Source organism: Cnephaeus nilssonii (genome assembly GCF_951640355.1).
Source record: "Cnephaeus nilssonii genome assembly, chromosome: 7".
NCBI classification, from domain to species: domain Eukaryota; kingdom Metazoa; phylum Chordata; class Mammalia; order Chiroptera; family Vespertilionidae; genus Cnephaeus; species Cnephaeus nilssonii.
The window spans coordinates 37,187,195-37,205,097 of record NC_137078.1 but is presented as its reverse complement, the minus strand read 5'-3'; the positions used below and the strand labels follow the sequence as shown (position 1 = coordinate 37,205,097).

The following is a 17,903-nucleotide window of genomic DNA, read 5'->3' as shown; positions in this document are numbered from 1 at the left end:
GCTTGTTGGTGAAGGGGTTGGGGTGGAGGGAGGGCATAGGCCCTGCTCACCCACATGGCTGGGCAGGACCCGCCAACCACCTATCAAGGCAATGGGGCTGACTGTCTTGAGGCCATGCTTCAGGTGTGCTGGGTCACTACCATGGCCCAGTGTGTCTGTGAGCTTTGGGTCCCAGTGGTGGGGCCCTGCGTGCCTGTCTGTGGCCTAGGGATGTTGGGGCACATCTGCTTCCCGCTGCCTCCTCTTATCTCAAGAGGAGAGAAGCACCATTGGGACAGTGCTGGGCTCTGGCCTGCACCTCCTGCACCAGAGCACCCAAACCACACCTGCCCGGAGGTCCTGCACTGACAGATGTGCACCCAACACTCACACCCTCGCATACTCTCTCTCACATTCTCTCACACTTTCACCTTCACTGGGTTTTATCTGCTGCCATTTTGGTTCTCAAGTTCAGGTACATTTTAACAGGCAGTCTTCATTTATAAAAACGTTGTGTCGGACATATCTATATACTTTAAGCAGAGTCCTCATCCCTTTGTGATTTTACTTCTGAGCCCATTAGAGGAACCATCCATGAAATACAATAATAATAATAATAATAATAATAATAATAATAATAATAATAAAAAGGTAACCAGGCAGTACAGAAAGAAAACAAAAATCTCTAGAATATAAAGTTAAAAACATGGAAGACTGAGATTTAAATGACAGAGAATTCAAAATTGCTTTTCCGACAAAACTCAACGAAATACAAGAAAACTCTGAAAGGCAATTTTCCACAGTGGCTGTACCAACCTGCTTCCCCAACAACAATGCACAGGGTTTTCTTTTCTCCACATCCTCAGAAATACTTATTATTTGTTTGCTTATTTATTTATTTATTTATTTATTTATTTATTTATTTTTAAATATATATTTTATTAATTTTTTACAGAGAGGAAGGGAGAGGGATAGAGAGCTAGAAACATCGATGAGAGAGAAACATCGATCAGCCGCCTCCTGCACACCCCCCACAGGGGATGTGCCCTCAACCAAGTTACATGCCCTTGACCGGAATCGAACCTGGGACCCTTCAGTCCGCAGGCCAACGCTCTATCCACTGAGCCAAGCCGGTTTCGGCTATTTATTTTTATTTAAAAAACATTTTTATGGTTAAAACAACACAAATACAGAAAGCTACATAAAACAAATGCTCAAATTATTGAACCACTAAAGGCTCAGTGCACAAAATTGTGCACAGCTGCGGTCCCTAGGCCTGGCCAGTGATTGAAGCACAAGTGTCTGGCATGGAAGTGTAGGTCCCAGCTCACCTCTGGGCCCTAGGCAGCACCTGGGCCCCCCAAGCCCCGTGTGCCCCCCTCCACCTGAGTCAAGGTGCCTTAGTCCCCATGTGGAGATGTGGTGAGAATGTCCAGACGCCACAGGCCAGGGCTCAGCATAGGCCTCTAGGCCACCCAGTGGCACCCCACAGAAGCCAGGCAGGCAGTGCACTCTCTCCTGGCCAGCCTCATAGGCCGGTCCCTGCATGAACCCAAGGGGAGCTCGACTGGCCCCTGTGATCCCAGTGGCTGCGGCCCAGCTTACCCAGAAGAGGCCATGTGGGTGCGGGGCAGACTCCTCATGGGTTCCTGGCACCTTAGCACAGGGGTCTTCCCCAGCGCACGAGCCCTGGCGTCCCAGGGGAAGGTAGCAGGAGGAATGAAAGTGAGCTTGGCAGACACCCCGCATTCTCACCACACTTCTGTCCCTGTCTCCTCTGCCCCCAGGTAGCCAGCAAAAGGTTGCAGCCCCCCACCTGGGCACCACAGGGGGTAGGTCACTGCCACCCTCCCCCAGTTCCCTGTCCCAGCCCAGGTCCCAGCCCCAATCCAGTGATCAGGGCCCAGGTGATCAGTCGGGGCCAGGCCCCCCTCCCATCTCCCTCAGGGCCTAGGAGCTGGGCAGCAGCCCCACCCCCAGCTGCCACTGCTGGTCACCGTCTGTGGGGTCATTGGTGGGGTGATTGGGCCCACTCGCACCTGCCTTGGCCTGGCACTGCCTGCTCACCTGCTCCACCATCCCACCGTGATCCTGCTCTTGTCTGGGCCCATTTGGGTCAGCAGCACCTCCACTGCCACCCGCTGCCAGGGCTGAATCGCCGATGCCTGTCATGTTCCATGCCACCCCCTGGTGGGCAGCACATGTTATAGTGAGCAGGTCGAACTCCTGGTCTCCAGGTCGAATGACCACCCAAGGGGATAATTTGCATATTAGGCTTTTATTATATAGGACAATAAAGCAAACACCCGCATCTGAAAGCCAAACCTTGCCACCCACCCCCAGAAACTTTTTCGTCCCCCCTCCCAATCATAACCCTTTTTCATCCTCCACCCCAAGAGCACCATCTTATGAATCTAATTTTGCCTGTTTGTTTTTTTGTTTGTTTATTTCAATGTTATTAACTTTTTGAAAAATCTTTATTATTGAAAGTATTAAATAGGTCTTCCTTTTCCCCCCTGTTTATTTGTTAATGACAGATTTTCTAAAAGGTATGAGGTGATATCTCACTGTGATTTTAATTAGAATTTCTCTGATGATTAGTGATGTTGAGAATTTTTTCATATGTCTATTACCCATCTGTTTGTCCTCTTTGGAAAAAGTCTATTTGGGTCCTTAGTCCATTGTTTGTTTTTTGGTATTGAGTTGTATAATTCTTTATAGATTTTGGATATTAACCCATTTTCAGACGTATCATTGGCAAATATGTGTATTCTTTGCTTAATAATTTTAAACATCATAATTTCACTGTGAGACAAAGGTGGTGGCTTCATTGCTGGCTAATTGTCATGGGAGAGAAGTTTGAGAAATCCAGAGCACATAGACTGTCCAGGTCCTAGAAGAGAAGAAGGAAGTGGTTCAGATGGTGTCCTTATGTTCTTTCTGCCTCAGTCAGTGTCTTCTACACTAGATCCTAACACTGTGCCTTTTATTTTGAAAACCTGGAAAGCAGTTAATATAGTAAGGAAAAGGTAACAGATGGCATCTCATATATTCACCCTTATTTTTCGAACACCTAGTGTTTACAGGGTTCACTTTGTGGTGGGGGCAAATACATGATGATAAACATCAAGTAGATGATATGATGAGGCAGCAAAGGAGAGAGCTATAAATGGGTCATTTCAATTTTACAATTATATAAAAGTGCTATAGTAGAAGGGACGTCATAGCACAATGTTAGCGCAAGGGAGACACCTTATCCATTCTCAGAAAGTCAGGAAATAAGAAATGGTAGGAGGTAAAGAGGCTTGTAAACATAGGGTATGGGGCAAGGAAGCCTGGGTGTTTAAGGAAGACTGTGTCTTGCGTTCAAATGCCCAGTGTTATGAAAATACATACAGCGTGTGAAATTACGACCAGTTTGTTCATTCTGAGCACAAGAGTCTTAAGCCCTACACAGATAAAAGAATTCCTGAAAGTCTGTGTTGATCTTAAAAATTTATTTTCTTCTAATTGCTCATCTTTATAAATTTGAAGTAAGAATTTGGAGACCATTCCAGTCGACATCCCAGTAGACTTTATATCTGAAAATAAATTAGTGACTAGAATTCCAAGGCCTTATTGAGAGTTAAAAAAAAAAAAGAAAAACAAGGTTAAGATGAACACTTATAACTTTTGTTTTCTGTTGTTATAGAGTCTTCCTGTTTCACTGACTTACGGTATTTCAATAAATACTTTGATCCTGTCATGGGAACTTTGTCATTCCAGGTATTTTTATTTCAGTTTCATCTAATAATTGCATTTATTTATGTTTGAATCAATAATAATTTATACAAGATGTAACAGACACAGAATATACAGTGTAAGGTTCGTTATCTTCTCCCATCTTACCTCGACTCTGAATACCCATTCCTGCTGGGTACAATATAGAAATTTATTTCATATTTTCCCAGAGATAGATAATAATATATTCACATATTCATTATGTTCTAAATTGAGTCATAGCAATTATACACACTTTCTGCAACTTTATTTTTACTTATGATAAATCTTGGAGATTTCCAATATTAGGACAAAGAGAGCATCCATTCTGATTTTAGGGAATGTAGATTATTCCTCTGTGAGTATATATCAAAATTTACCTGACCAATATCTGACAGAAGGCATTAAAAGTTGTTTCCAGACTTTTTGAATTGTAATTGTCCTCCAACAATTATACAACTACATATGATATTTTCAACTTGGGTAAAAATGTCTAAGATAAATTCTTAAATGTAAACTTGCTTTATCAATATTATTTGCAAAATTTAAAATTTTGATGTATATTTGCACCAATTTGCCCTCTCACTGGAAAATATGAGAAATTTCCAGTTTCCTAAAATTCTCAACAACCTTTTGTCCTATCAAAACTCTACTTTCTGGACCATCTAAAAGGTGACACAGTTACCTCCTAGTTTTACTTTGCCTATTTTTTAATCTAAAGCTATATATGTTTATTCTTTTCTTACATGTTTGTCTATTTAGGAATGTGGTCATTGCTCTTTGCTTGCCAGATTCATAAGAGCTCATTATAGTTTAAGACTATAATGACTGACTAATACAGATTGCCAATGTCTTCATCTAACCACTTGTCCTTTTGCTTTACTGAAACCCTTTTCTATGAATAAATCATTATCTTCTAACTTGTTTTCCATATTTTATTTTATTTTATTTTATTTTATTTATTTTATTTTTCCTCACCTAAGAATATTTTTTTCATTGAGTTTCAGAGAAAGTGGAAGAGACAGGGAAATACAGAGAGAATCACCGATGTGGGAGAAACACATTGACCAGGGCCCAGGCTGGGGAGGAACCTGCAACCTAGGTATGTGCCCTTAGCTGAAATTGAACCTGGAACCCTTCAGTTGGCAGGCTGACACTGTATCCACTGAGCCAAACCTGCTAGGGCTTTTTGCATTCTGTAAATGATTTAATTCAATCAAATGAAGTGGGTGTTTTGAATATCAGACTGTGATATTCATTTAAATCAGTATTATTAAACTTTTCTTAAATGAAACTATAATTTTACAAATGTTTTCAAAGTGCTCCAGTCTTAAGCTATTAAAACATAAGAAGCCTTTTATAGAATACTTACGAAAAAGTCTCACAGATTTCGTAAGGAGCTTAATCATTTTTGATGAGCTCAAGTAGTTCTGTAATTACTTCAGGGCTTGCCAGGGTTGATAAATTTGAGAACATTGAAGAGTTGTTTTCATGTTTTTCAGGATCTTTTGTTAGTTTATTTACTTGTTCATTTATTTTTTCCAACATCTTTATATTTTGTTTATTTTTAAAGTGAGAGAGAGGGAGAGAGAGAGACAGAGAAACATCATTTGTGGTTCTACTTATTTATGCATTAATTGGTTGATTCTTGTATGTGCCCTGACTGGGGATCAAACCTGCAACCTTGGCCTTTCAGGATGGCACTCTAACCAACTGAGCAACCCAACCAAGTCCTCACAACATCCCTTTAAATTCTTTAGTGGGTAGTTCTTCTTGTGTCTGTAAAAAGGAGAGTGTTCCCTTTGGAAAATCCTCAAGTATCAGCACTTTGTATTTAACAATGCCAGGAACTAAGCACATGTTTTATTTTTCTACTAGCTTACATTCTCTTTGATGAGTTTGTCAAATATTTCCAAATGTTTGGACAAGGGAAGTGAGAATATCTATGATTTACACATTCCTTACCATCTCACTGTGATGGGGATGGGTTGGGGCTCGGTTAGGACTGACAACTATCCCAGGAATTTGCTCTAGCCCTAAGGATGCTATTTATAACTAGATGGGGTTGATTTATAACTAGAGGCCCAATGTATGAATTTGTTCACGGGTCAGGTCCTTCAGCCTGGCTGGTGATCGGGGCCAATCAGGGCCAGCCAGCTGGTGGGAGGGACCATAGGAGGTTGGCTGTGGTTCAGTGCGTGTCATAGTGACTGGTTGTTCGATCGTTCAGTCTTAATGGTTGCTTAGGCTTTTATATATATATATATATATATATATATATATATATATATATATATATATATATTATTTCTTAGTTCCGCTTAAGTAGGATGACAACACATGTAACAACTAATGGGAACTGCTGACTCTAGAGAACACTGGTTATCAAACTCCAGGTTGGGACAAAGAATGCATTGTACTCTAGTTTTTATAGAATGAAGCAGGCTGATCTGGAAACTAATGCAGCAAATTTTAGGGCTTTCATTATTCCATATTTCGTATCATGTACAATCTGATACTTTCAGGACAGTTGGATCTATATCAGGTCTTTTTGGTGGGTGCATCAAACATCCTATGAACTAAAGTCCCATTCATTTGAAGGCATATTGAGGCCCTATAATCGCTACAAACCCAGTCCAGTAGCCTGGGGCATGATAATTGTACCCTCCAAGCTCTAATACCACACAAGGTGCCCAGTCTCAAAGATGTAAGGCATTAGAATGATCCCATTAACTTGAGATTTCACTGAATCATTTGCCTTTGCATTTCCTTGCGTGTTTATGACTTCAGTTAAAGTTTTGCCCTTCCCTTCATGAGGAGTCAGGTTGGTGTCCTTTAGGTTTTGCCCACCCCCCACCCAGACTTACCTCCACATTTTGCTTCAGCATTCTTTTCTGATCTCTCAGTTGGCTTTCTATTTCTGTCATTATCTTCTTCAGCTGGACTAAGATTTCCTGAGAGATTTTTTCTTGATCCTCCATTTTTTGTGTCTGTGTTACCAGCTGCTGTTCCTTTTCCATGGCCTGCTTCTTGGCCTGCTCAGCTGTTTCACAATGTTTTCCAAGAGAGAAGAAAATCACAGATATATCTAGCTGTACACGTCAAAGGTAAGAAACTGAAGTGACTTTAAAAAGGTAGGGAGGAATCTCCATATATTCTTACTAAAAATACCAGCAAAACATATTTCAGAATTTGGTGAAAAAGCACTTATTGTCTCAGTGAGCATCGTTATTTTATTTATTTATTTTATTTTTTTATTTTTTTCATGCTCACCTGAGGACATGCTTCCATTTATTTTATAGAGAGAGAGGAAGGGAAATGGAGAGAATGGGAGAAAGACAGACAGAAAGAGACAGAGAAAGAGAGAGAGAGGTGCATTATAGGGCTCTGCAGGAACCTCCCCTCTCCTCTGTGTAGAGAGCCCTCCCCTGTACCTGCTAGAGCCTGCTGACAAACACTGATGGTTTTGTCAGCCTGGAAAATGGATTTCTCTGTTGAAGCTTGTGACTGCAGGAAGCTCTGGAGGACCTCCTTTGCCTAAGGAAACAAGAAAGAACAAAGATTCTTCTTGCTGGGAAGTCATCTATAATAATAAAAGTATAATATGCTAATTAGACCCAATGCCCTTCAGGACAGCATTCCAGACAAAGCCAGGGTTGTGAGGGAAGCCTGGGTCCAGGTGTCTGCCAGCAGCTGGAGGAAAGCCCAGGTCCCAGGTGCCAGAGGGAAGCCGGTGCCAGCAACCAGGTGAAGGAAGGCCTAATTTTGCATGGATTTCATGCATCGGACCTCTGGTTGTTCAATAAAACTGCAAATTTGACTGTAAATTCTTTATCCTTCTTAGGATCCCACAGTGGTTTCTTTCCTTTCAGAGCCACAACAAAAAAATCTAACATTTGTAGTTAGAATAAAACCCTGTTTGGAAACATCTTTACTAGCTCTCCAGTTTTCTGTCCTAATGATGCCAGGCATCCATCCTCTCCCCCCCCCACCCCCCATTATAGAAAACCAGGTTAATGTGCAATCCTACAAACACTCTTCCTCCATTGTTTGTAATATCTGCACATTCTGTTTCTTCTGACTGGATGTTCATTTACCCTTTCTTCACTAAGATATAATTCATTGATACCAAAATTTATAGTTTCTACCTGCTCTTCCAGGAAGCTTTGAAGAACTTCTTTCTCAGATTTGAATGGCTGCCAATTACACAGACCTGCCCTACCATTTTATCCTGAAGATTAAGTTGATAATCCATACTTAAGAATATCCTATCTAATAAAGAAGGAATATGCAAATTGCCCATCCATCTATGATAAAGATGGAAGCGCCCATAGCCAATAAGGAGCTAATATGTAAATTGATGCGGCACAGATGGCAGTTGCTGGGCCAGGACACTTGCGTCATCGCCATGGTGGGGGTTGGAGGGAGCTACAGGAGGGCGGCAGGACTTGAGTGAAGGCAGAAGGCAGCTATGGCCAGAGCAAAGGCCCGGGACCAGGTTCCAGAGGGAAGCTGGTGCCAGAAGCCAGGGGAAGGAAGGCCAATTCTTGCATGAATATTCATGCATCAGGCCTCTAGTACTTAATAATATACTTGATTTAGTAACTGTGTTCTCAATATATATATCAGCCATCATCCTCATCATTATCATCACCATCATCATTTTCATCATTGTCAATATCACTATTTGTGTATACCTATTTGATAATCATTATCCCACCACATTCAATGGACTGTTTATATTTCTTTTTTTAGGTAAGGTCATAAACTTCTTGAGAATATTGTTTCTTTAATTGTGTATCTATTGTACATAGCACAAAATAATTACGTTGTTTCCTAAATAAAAGGCATATTCTTTTCCATCTAAATTCATGACAGTAAATCTGATATTTTTGGTTTATTTAAAAGTATTTGACTAATGTACAGATATCGTCACACTTTGCTGTTTATTCATAAATGGTCCTTTGCCCTTAGATTTCTCAAAAGAATCAACAAAGACCCTTTGACACCCATCTGCTGTTCTCATCCCCTCTTTTTATTCCTCACCTTCACTCCTTTCTTGGGTAGCAGGTTATAGGAATGTTTAAACTTGTCCATTTCTTTTACGTAGAGATTGTATCCTCCTGGCACAGAGAAAGTTCCTCTCAAAGTGTTCTCCAACAGTGGCTCTGAAAGCTGTTTAAGTTGAGCCTGGCAATATTTGGCAGATGCCTTTTCATTCTGCAGCAAGAAATCTTCCTTCTTTTTCTCTATGATGCCCTGCCACAGAAATGTGGAGAAATCCAAAGGAAAGAGGCTATTAGAAAAGAAGGGAAGGTCCAACTGTGATCCTCTTGGAAGAAGCTGTCTGATGACATCAGAGTAGTCTGGGGCATGGAAAAATAGACCAGGATCAGGAAACTCATTTTAGTCCCAGGTTAGACCAATTCTTGGTTTGACCTGGAAAAAGTTCCTTAATTCCCATGGGTTCAGCCTCAACACTTGTGAAATGATAGGATTGGCAGAGAAGAACTCCAAGATCCCTGTATTTTTAAAATTTGGGATATGACATTATATTTGTTTCAGGTGTACAACATTATAATTCTATACTATTTGTATAGATTGCCAAATGATCACCACAATGTCTAGTAAACATCGGTAACCTTACACAGTCACAAGAATTGTTTATTCTTTGATGAGAATTTTTAAGTTAGACTGCTGGCAAATTTCAAATATGAAATCCAGTATTATCAAGGTTCCTTTATCAGTCATAAGATTAACCATGGTCCATCCATCGACAATGGACAATGGGAAGTGCAATATGAATGGAAGTAAACTTTCCTTTGCAAACTTGGATTGCTATGGGTAAACATATATACACAGTAAATCAACTGTCCACTAATGAGGTAAGTGGTTACTGAACAGAGTTTTGAATTCCTCAAAAATTATTTCAATGAGTGTTTAATTGTGCAAAAATATAGGAACAGAAATCATTTTGCTATACTTGAAAAATTACAATCCTGTTTGTTTTCTTCTGTATGAAGTGAGAGTTTTGTAACTAGTAGGATTGTCAATAATAGATTCAAAGACAAGGTGAAGTTGCTTAAGTTAGGCAGAATTACATTGTCCTGAAGAATTCTTTCCCTTGGTTTCCACACACTGCAGTCTCTAGGCCTGTGAATATGATAAATATTAATCTTGTGATTGGATTTTTATATGGCACTGGCTGACTTTAAGAGAGGGAGATTGCTTAAGTGTGCATACCTAAACACATAGCTTTTTTTAAAAAAAACATATCTTATTGATTTCAGAGAGGAAAAGAGAGGGAGAGAGAGAGAGAGAGATAGAAACATCAATGATGAGACTGAATCATTGGTTAGCTGCTTCTTGCATACCCCACACTGGGGATCGAGTCCACAACGAGGGCATGTGCCCTGATCAGGAATTGAACTGTGACTTTTAGGTTCACAGGTCCATGCTCAAATACTGAATTACACCAGCTGAGAAATACATGACCTTTTTAAGGGTAGTTTTCTCCGGATGGTAGCAGAGAGGTAGTGAAAGATATTAGAAATAAGACAAGGATACAATGCACCATTGCTGCCTTGAAGATGGGGAGGAGTTCCCATGACCCTCCTTATGATATTATATTAGTTTCAGGTGTATAATATCTGAATCTTGTTTACAGCTTTTGGTACACAGAGCAGAGCACCATACATCTTGTGCTAGGAAATCATCTGAAGAATTTTGAAATAATAAATTGTGATTTTATAAACTGCCAATAGGCACATGTTAATTTGTTTGGCCCTAATAGAAATAAAGAGTTAATCTTTCAGAAAAAGGATAAAAATAGTAGACTACGGAGTCCAAGCACTCACATGAGTCCAAATGTCTTTTACAATGGGACACATAAATTATGGCTCAAAAATGGGATGTCTACGCATCAATCTAGAAGAACAGGAATTAGGAAGGATATATGCTAAGACATATTACCATAAGCTTCTTCTGGAACACCTGGTTGTCATCCTTGAAGGAGTTCTCCATGAAGATTGCAATGGCTTCCTTCTCACAGGCTGTGTGCAGGTCCAGCAGCTCCTGCAGGGTGTCTGTGGGGAAGCTCACTCTCTGGGCCATCTGCTCGCTGTAGTGGTCGGCTGCCTTCTGCACAGCCACTGAATTTTCATGCTCAACCAGAGTTATCACAGCAGTTTCTAAACAAGGCACTGCTCCACTGTTGATGGCATCCACATAGGCCTTTGCCAGAGTCCCCAGCCCTGAATGACACAAGATATTCAGAAAATGGAAAGGACTTTCTTACCCACTGTTTCACAAGCTTTAGATCATCATTCTAAAAATTACAAAATTTTTATTGAAATGAAGATTTCTGAAAAAACCTGAGAATATCACACACATTGAATTGCAGAGAAACATGCTGTAACAAAGGAAACTCACGATTTCCAGTGACAATGATTCTCTCTCTGAGGGTCTTGGTTTTTGCATGTGCAAAGATATACTGACAGAAATTTTTGGATTGCTCCTGGAAACTGCATTCTATTTGATTTTCTGACACTTCCTCCATATGAAGTAATAATTTTTTGTCAGTTGTAGGCCGGTCAAAGACAAAGCATTTTCGCCTTGGAAAGAACATCCTGATATTCTCTCTAGGCATGTTGGACTTCTGGATTTGGGGATTCTTGCCTGTAGAAAAGAAAAAAGAGCAGTGATTGGTGACACAGTCTTTAGGCAAGGACATTGATGACTTTCATTTCAAAGGGTCTTTGCATCACTGTAACTCTGGGTGGTTGCATATGTCCTTTTATTTCCTAATGTAAATCAATCTAATGCTAATCTCACTAAAGCATAGATTTTTTTTTTTGTCCAGAGACAAGAATAAAAGTAGTACTTCTGAGGAAGTAGGGGAAGTATTAATTCCACATGAAGAAACTTACGATTCTTCCAGAGTGTCCAATGCTTGAATATTTATTAGATATTTTTGAATGATAGATTATTCCCCAATGTTGTCAGAAATACATTTGATATTATAGTCCTATTGTCAGAAATATAATATGGCTCTAAAGTAAAGACAAATATTTCTTGGTAGATTAATGAAAATTTATGATATTGTTAGGAAAAATACCATGTGGAGGACAGACAATCCTGAGAATGAAAAAGAAGAATTTCTGAAAATCAAAGTGAAAAATACATACAATATAAATATATTCCAAGACTTTTTAGAAGTTATGATCAAAGAGTAAGATTAACCTAATACCACTTGAAGACCTCACTTGTTCTCTATATTGGATTATATTGGAAGTGACAAAGTCACAAAGAATAATGCTGAGCATATATCAGCTGTTCAATAAATGATTTTAGAATGAATAAATGAATGATGAAATACGCAAAAAATGGACATTCTTCCAGGTACCACCCATTTTCCTCTCTGCTAAATGTACTTTGAGTAATGGATTTATTACATTAACATGATTACAAGCTATAGAATGAAGAGAGTGATGTTATAAGAATGAGATCATGAAAAATTTGACAGACTTACTAGAATGTTATTTAAAGAATTTTAGGGGAAACCATATTATATATATAAAGGATGCAACTATGTAGACTATTAAAATACACTACATTAAATATATTTTACAAATGAGTCATTTGACATATTTGTGATTCTGTGTTAACTGTCATTCATAGTGATGGACATTTTTCTCCTAATAGAAGCAGAGGAGCACTAAACTTAATTATTACACAAGTATTTGAACATTAGGAAGACTTAGCTACTGGTTGTTATCTTCAGTTTTCTGTTCATGATGCCAAGTTTCCTAAAATCTGTGGTCCAACACTGGATTCTCCATTTTCTCAATCAGTTTAACTGTTGGCCACTGGCGTATTTTAGTATTAATAAAAACTGAAACCGCACCCACCTGTAATAGCCATATCACCTTTAGCACGGGCCACAATGCAATTAAAACAAAACAAAACAAAACAAAAAAACGATTGACTTAGAAGTGCTGAATGAAATAGCTCAATTGATCCCACCTCCTAATGAACCCTCTACCACCCAGACCATCTTCTGATACCTGGAACCAACTCCAAGGCATTCTCCAGGTACTCATCTTCACTGATGGTGCGTCCATCTAACTTCAGCTCCAGCATGAAATCCCGAACAACCCAAACAAAGTCTGGGAAAAAACTCACAAACTCGGCTGAGTCATCTACTTCAGCAGAGCTGGGAGAGGACTTTGTCCTGATTAGCTTTGTTAGTTCACTCACATAGCTGGGATCTCAGTTAAGGATTGAGAAGTGCTCCCCACCAAAATTTCCAGATCTCACCCAGAAACAATTATTATGAACATTCCTATTCACCTGTGTCCCTTTCTCCTCAAACATCATTATGACATGAGGAACAAATAACAAAAACAGTAACAAAATTGTCTTAATTTCATTCCCATAGACCCCATGACACATGGTGGTTTGGTTCCTGGAAGGATACTGCAGCTGCTCCAGGGCCTGGTGGTTGATGCTGCTCATGCTGTTGTAGATAAGCATGCTGCTCAGAAGCACGGCCAGAGCAAAGATCCAGGAGTCATTTCTTGAGTCGCCCTAGAAAGTGCATTACAGCAGGGTATTGGGTATTTACTCTTCAATCCTCCATTCAGTTGTTCATGCACTAGGTCATCTCTGCTATAACTGAACAGTAGGGCAAATAGCATACACTGTGATGACAGTGCTAAAGTTAAACCTCATTTTTGAGTATTCACATTGACCCCCTTCAAGGTCTGAGTTCTTTAGCAATTAAAAGGAGTAAATTAGAATGTAAATGTGTGTCAAATGTTTAAAACAGTCCCAAGAACATGGAAGTATGCAATGATACATGATTAATGATTTATTTGACACTTTCTCTTGACCCTGAGCTTATTGGTGACACAAATGCTACTGAATTAATTCACCAACTTCTCATTGTGCATCTAAAAAATGCCAGATACCACATTTAGTTTTGTGGACATAAAGTTTCATAGGGAAATCTCTGACCTCCAGAGATGACATGCTGGAGGTGCAAATATACATGGCAACATGTAAATGCATCCAAGGTGACCAACTCTGCCAGGCGTGCAACCCAATGTTATAACATAAAAGACAAAGGGGGAATGAAAAATCCAGAACATTTATTCTGTGATTTCAGGGCAAGAAGGGATTATGTCTGAATGAGATACAATCCCATTACTTGAAAGTAGCAGGGCTTTTCTTTAAAGAACAGACAGAATGTGGAATTGTGGAGAGAAGGAGACCATGTAGAAGCCAATCAGAATTGTCAGAAGGTGTCTTCACACAAAGATACTGCAAGTTTATTTTATTTTATTAAAGTAGTGGTTATGTTTGTGGTAGAAATAGATAATGAGGCCAAACATAACAAACACACTCAGGGTAAATCATGAGTGACTATGCAATAGAATTGAATACTGCTAAAAACCTTAGAGTTGTAAGGACAGCAAGTACTTCTGCTGCTATCAGTTGACAGTTATGTTTTGGCTCCTTTTCAAATGTAATCAGCTAAAAAGAAGTAGGTTTAGTAAACTACAATCTGTTAGCAGTCAGTTACCATCCTGGGCTTATATTGAGGTGATTATTGAGTACTTTAAACCTGAATTATGCTCAGTGAAATAAGCCAGTCAGAGAAAGAAAAGTATCATATGATTTCACTCATATGTGAAATCTAATGAACATAATGAACCAACAAGCAACATAGAGGCAGACTCATAGATAGAGAGCAGGCTGACAACTGTTGGAAGTGGGTGAGGGGATGGGGGGTGGAGGTGCAAGTATTGAGAAAAAGGAAAAAAAGTAAGAGTTCATGGACAGGGCAACAGTGTGGTGACTGCTAGGGAGAGGCAGAAGAAGTTGGGGGAGGGAATAGCGGGGATAAATGGTGATGGATAGAGACTTTACTTTGGGCGGTAAATACAATTTAGTGTACATATATTGTGCTGTAGAATTGTGCACCTGAAACCTGTATAAATTTGTTAACCAGTGTCACCCCAATAAATTCAATGAGAAATTAATATTAAAATTTAGAATACCTAATTCCTGCCCCTACTCCTTTTTGGGTAATGGAAGCCAAAGATCCACCCCTCCTACTTTTAAATTAGACTCTGGCTAATATAAATAAGGACACAAGATTGACTGCAACTAACACAGTGAAGACAAAATACCTAAATTATCTCATTTATAATGCTTTTTGTGGGTCTAGCTCATGAATTTAGGGAGGGAGGAATTCCGGGAGGAATTCATCTGTAAAGCCCTGAGACTTGTACTAAAACCTTAATTAATGTGTATTATGTAGCTGAAGTGTTTCTGGAGATTATTTAAATACTAGTGACCCAGTGCATGAAATTCGTGCATGGTAGGGGGATTCCCTCAGCACAGCCTGTCCCCTCTCACAGACTGGGAGCCCTCAGTAGATGTCTCAGCCACAGTCTGGCCACCCTCTGTGGGAGGTGATCGGGCTGATCAAGGGAAGGCACCAGCCCCATTACCCTGCTGCTGCAGCCACTGCCAGCCACTGCAGCCACCAAGGTGTTTTCATCAACAAGGACTCTAGTCCCTTTCATCAACAAGGACTCTTGTGAAAAATTACAACTTTCTTTAAGCATTTTCAAGATGTGTCTTTCATAGGATATGACATTTCTTTCTTCTTTTTTTCCCCTCACCTGAGGATATGTTTCCATTGATTTTTAGAGAGTGTGAAAGAGAGAGGGAGAGACAGAGAGAAACATCAATGTGAGAGGGACACTTTGATTGGTTGCCTCCTGCGTGAGCCTTGACCTGGGCCCCAGCCAGGGAGGAGCCTGTAACCTAGGTACATGCCCTTGATCAGAATGGAACCCGGACACTGCAGTCAGCAGGCTGAGGCTCTGTCCACTGAGTCAAACCGGCTAGGGCAGGATATGACATTTCTTAGCCCCTCTAGCAGTGGACCTTCGTTTTTCCTCCAGTAGAGAGGTGGAAAAACCCTAGATCACCTTCTTGGATTCTTATAACCTAAGTTACCAAGAACACTGCAAGTGGTGGCATACAGGTGCTTAGTCAATGAGCGGTCAGAAAAGGTGTTTACTCTGAAACTGGTTTGGCTCAGTGGATAGACCGTGGGCCTGCAGACTGAAGGGTCCCAGGTTTGATTCCTGTTAAGGGCATGTATCTTGGTTGGAGGCACATCCCCAATGGGGAGTGTGCTGGAGGCAGCTAATCGATGTTTCTCTCTCATTGATGTTTCCAACTGCCTATCCCTCTCCTCTCTTCTCTGTAAAAAAATCAATAAAATATATTTTTTTAAAATGGTGTTTCCTTTGCAGCTCATTCGGTCCCTGCGTTGTATCCACTGGGCTAGGGGGATGTCCCTGCCACTCATTGATGGCCACCAGGGTCTCCGCACACCCCAGAGACTGGCAGCCAGCCCTGATCGTGGGCACTGGGCTGGGGGGCCTGTGGGGACCTCCAGGCTGTGTGCAGCGGTGGCCACTGGGGTCTCTGCACACCCAGAGGCCAGCAGCCAGCCCCCCAATCTTGAGCGCTGGGCTGGGGCGTGGACCCGAATTGCTGCTTGGTGATGGGCGGGAACATCCCCATCTCTGAATGCCTCGGAGGCCAGCAGCCAGCCCCATTGTGGTAGCCGGGTTGGGGGGCATGCTGGGACCCCTGGGTCACACACCACGGTGGCCACCAGGCTCTCCACATACTCCAGAGGTCAGCAGCCAGCTCCCTGTCATGGGCACCGGGCTGGGGGCATGGACCCAAAGTGCCACTTAGCGCCGGAGCACAGACAAGCAGCTGGGGGCGGGTTAGGGACATCCCTGTCTCTGAATGCCCTGGAGTTCAGCAGCCAGTCCCGTTGTGGACGCCGGTCTTGGGGCGTGGACCCAAACTGCCTCTTGGCGCCAGAGCACGCACAAGCAGCTGCTGCACCCATAGTCCTGGAGTGGCCAGGGGTGTTCTGGGACCCCTGCCACTCAGGGCCTAAGTGCAGGCCTACAGGCTAGGAGTGGCCTGGGTCCCAAGTATGTTCCTGGGACCCAGGCCACTTGGTGCCTGAGTATGTAAATTAACCACCATCTTTATTGGGTTAATTTGCATACTCATTCCTGATTGGCTGTTGGGCATGGCTTGTGGACATAGCAGAGGTACTGTCAATTTGCATGTTCCTCTTTTATTAGATTGGACTAGTAGACCAGTGCTCGATTTGAAACCACATGGTGGTGCCCGCCCTCAAGTCGCCAGTCTGGCCCTGACTCCCTCTCAGGCCCTTGAAGCAGCTGCAGCTGCTGCTGATCAGGTGCTCTCCCAGCGCAATTGCATGGAGGCCCCGGCTGCCCTGACCCTGACGTTGCACATGCAACCTCTTCCTGTCCAGGTTAATTAGCATATTTCAATAGCCTATCTAATAAAAGAGTAATATGCAAATTAACCACCACTCTGCTACACCCACAAGCCACGCCCACCAGCCAATCAGGAGTGGTTATGCAAATTAACCCAGCCAAGATGGCTGCGGCCATGGAGAGAGCAGGAGGCTTCGGTTTCCCTGGCAATAGAGGAAGCCAAGCTTTCTGCACACCCTGGCAGGCCCAGGCCTCCACTCAAGGCTACAAAGTTTCAATTATAGAAGATAAATAGATCCCAACAAAAATGGCAGCAGTCACAGAGCTGGAGAGAGCATGAGGCTTGAGTTGCCCCGTGCAATGGAGGAAGCCAAGCTTTCAACACCCTGGCCTGCCTTGGTCTCCACTCAAGGCTACAAAGTTTCAATTATAAAAGATAAATAAATCCCAACAAAAATGGCTACGGACACGGAACAAGCAGGAGGCTTGGTTCCGCTCAAGCCAACAAAGTTTCAATTATAGAAGATAAAAAAATCCCAGATACCAGGGCCTCTGCTTGGGTCACCAGGGGGTGTGGCCAGCCTTCAAACCACCACAACCCCTCACCCATGCCGCCCCACACCCCAAGGGAACCCCCACCCTGATCCAGGACACCCTTCAGGGCAAACCAGCTGGTCCCCACCTGTGCACCAGGCCTCTATCCTATCTAATAAAAGAGTAATTTGCAAATTGACCGTCACTCCAACACACAAATGGCTGCACCCATGTGGACACAAGATGGCCACCACAAGATTGCCAGCAGAGAAGGGC

At 41.7% G+C, this 17,903-nt stretch overlaps 1 protein-coding gene across 1 annotated transcript in view; it reads right to left on the bottom strand.

The window, feature by feature from the left end:
* Positions 1 to 2,373: 2,373 nt before the first annotated feature.
* Positions 2,374 to 17,903, bottom strand: part of LOC307103649 (guanylate-binding protein 7-like) — a 28,235-nt gene continuing 12,705 nt past the window's right edge. Inside the window, exons 4-12 of the mRNA XM_079778095.1 lie at positions 13,217 to 13,326; positions 12,804 to 13,000; positions 11,170 to 11,415; positions 10,711 to 10,991; positions 8,785 to 8,997; positions 7,173 to 7,275; positions 6,606 to 6,781; positions 5,111 to 5,286; positions 2,374 to 2,872 (exon numbers count right to left, since the gene is read on the bottom strand). Coding sequence (XP_079634221.1) covers positions 5,140 to 5,286; positions 6,606 to 6,781; positions 7,173 to 7,275; positions 8,785 to 8,997; positions 10,711 to 10,991; positions 11,170 to 11,415; positions 12,804 to 13,000; positions 13,217 to 13,326 — 1,473 coding nt within the window. The 3' untranslated portion in view covers positions 2,374 to 2,872; positions 5,111 to 5,139. The remainder of the gene's footprint in view (positions 2,873 to 5,110; positions 5,287 to 6,605; positions 6,782 to 7,172; positions 7,276 to 8,784; positions 8,998 to 10,710; positions 10,992 to 11,169; positions 11,416 to 12,803; positions 13,001 to 13,216; positions 13,327 to 17,903) is intronic.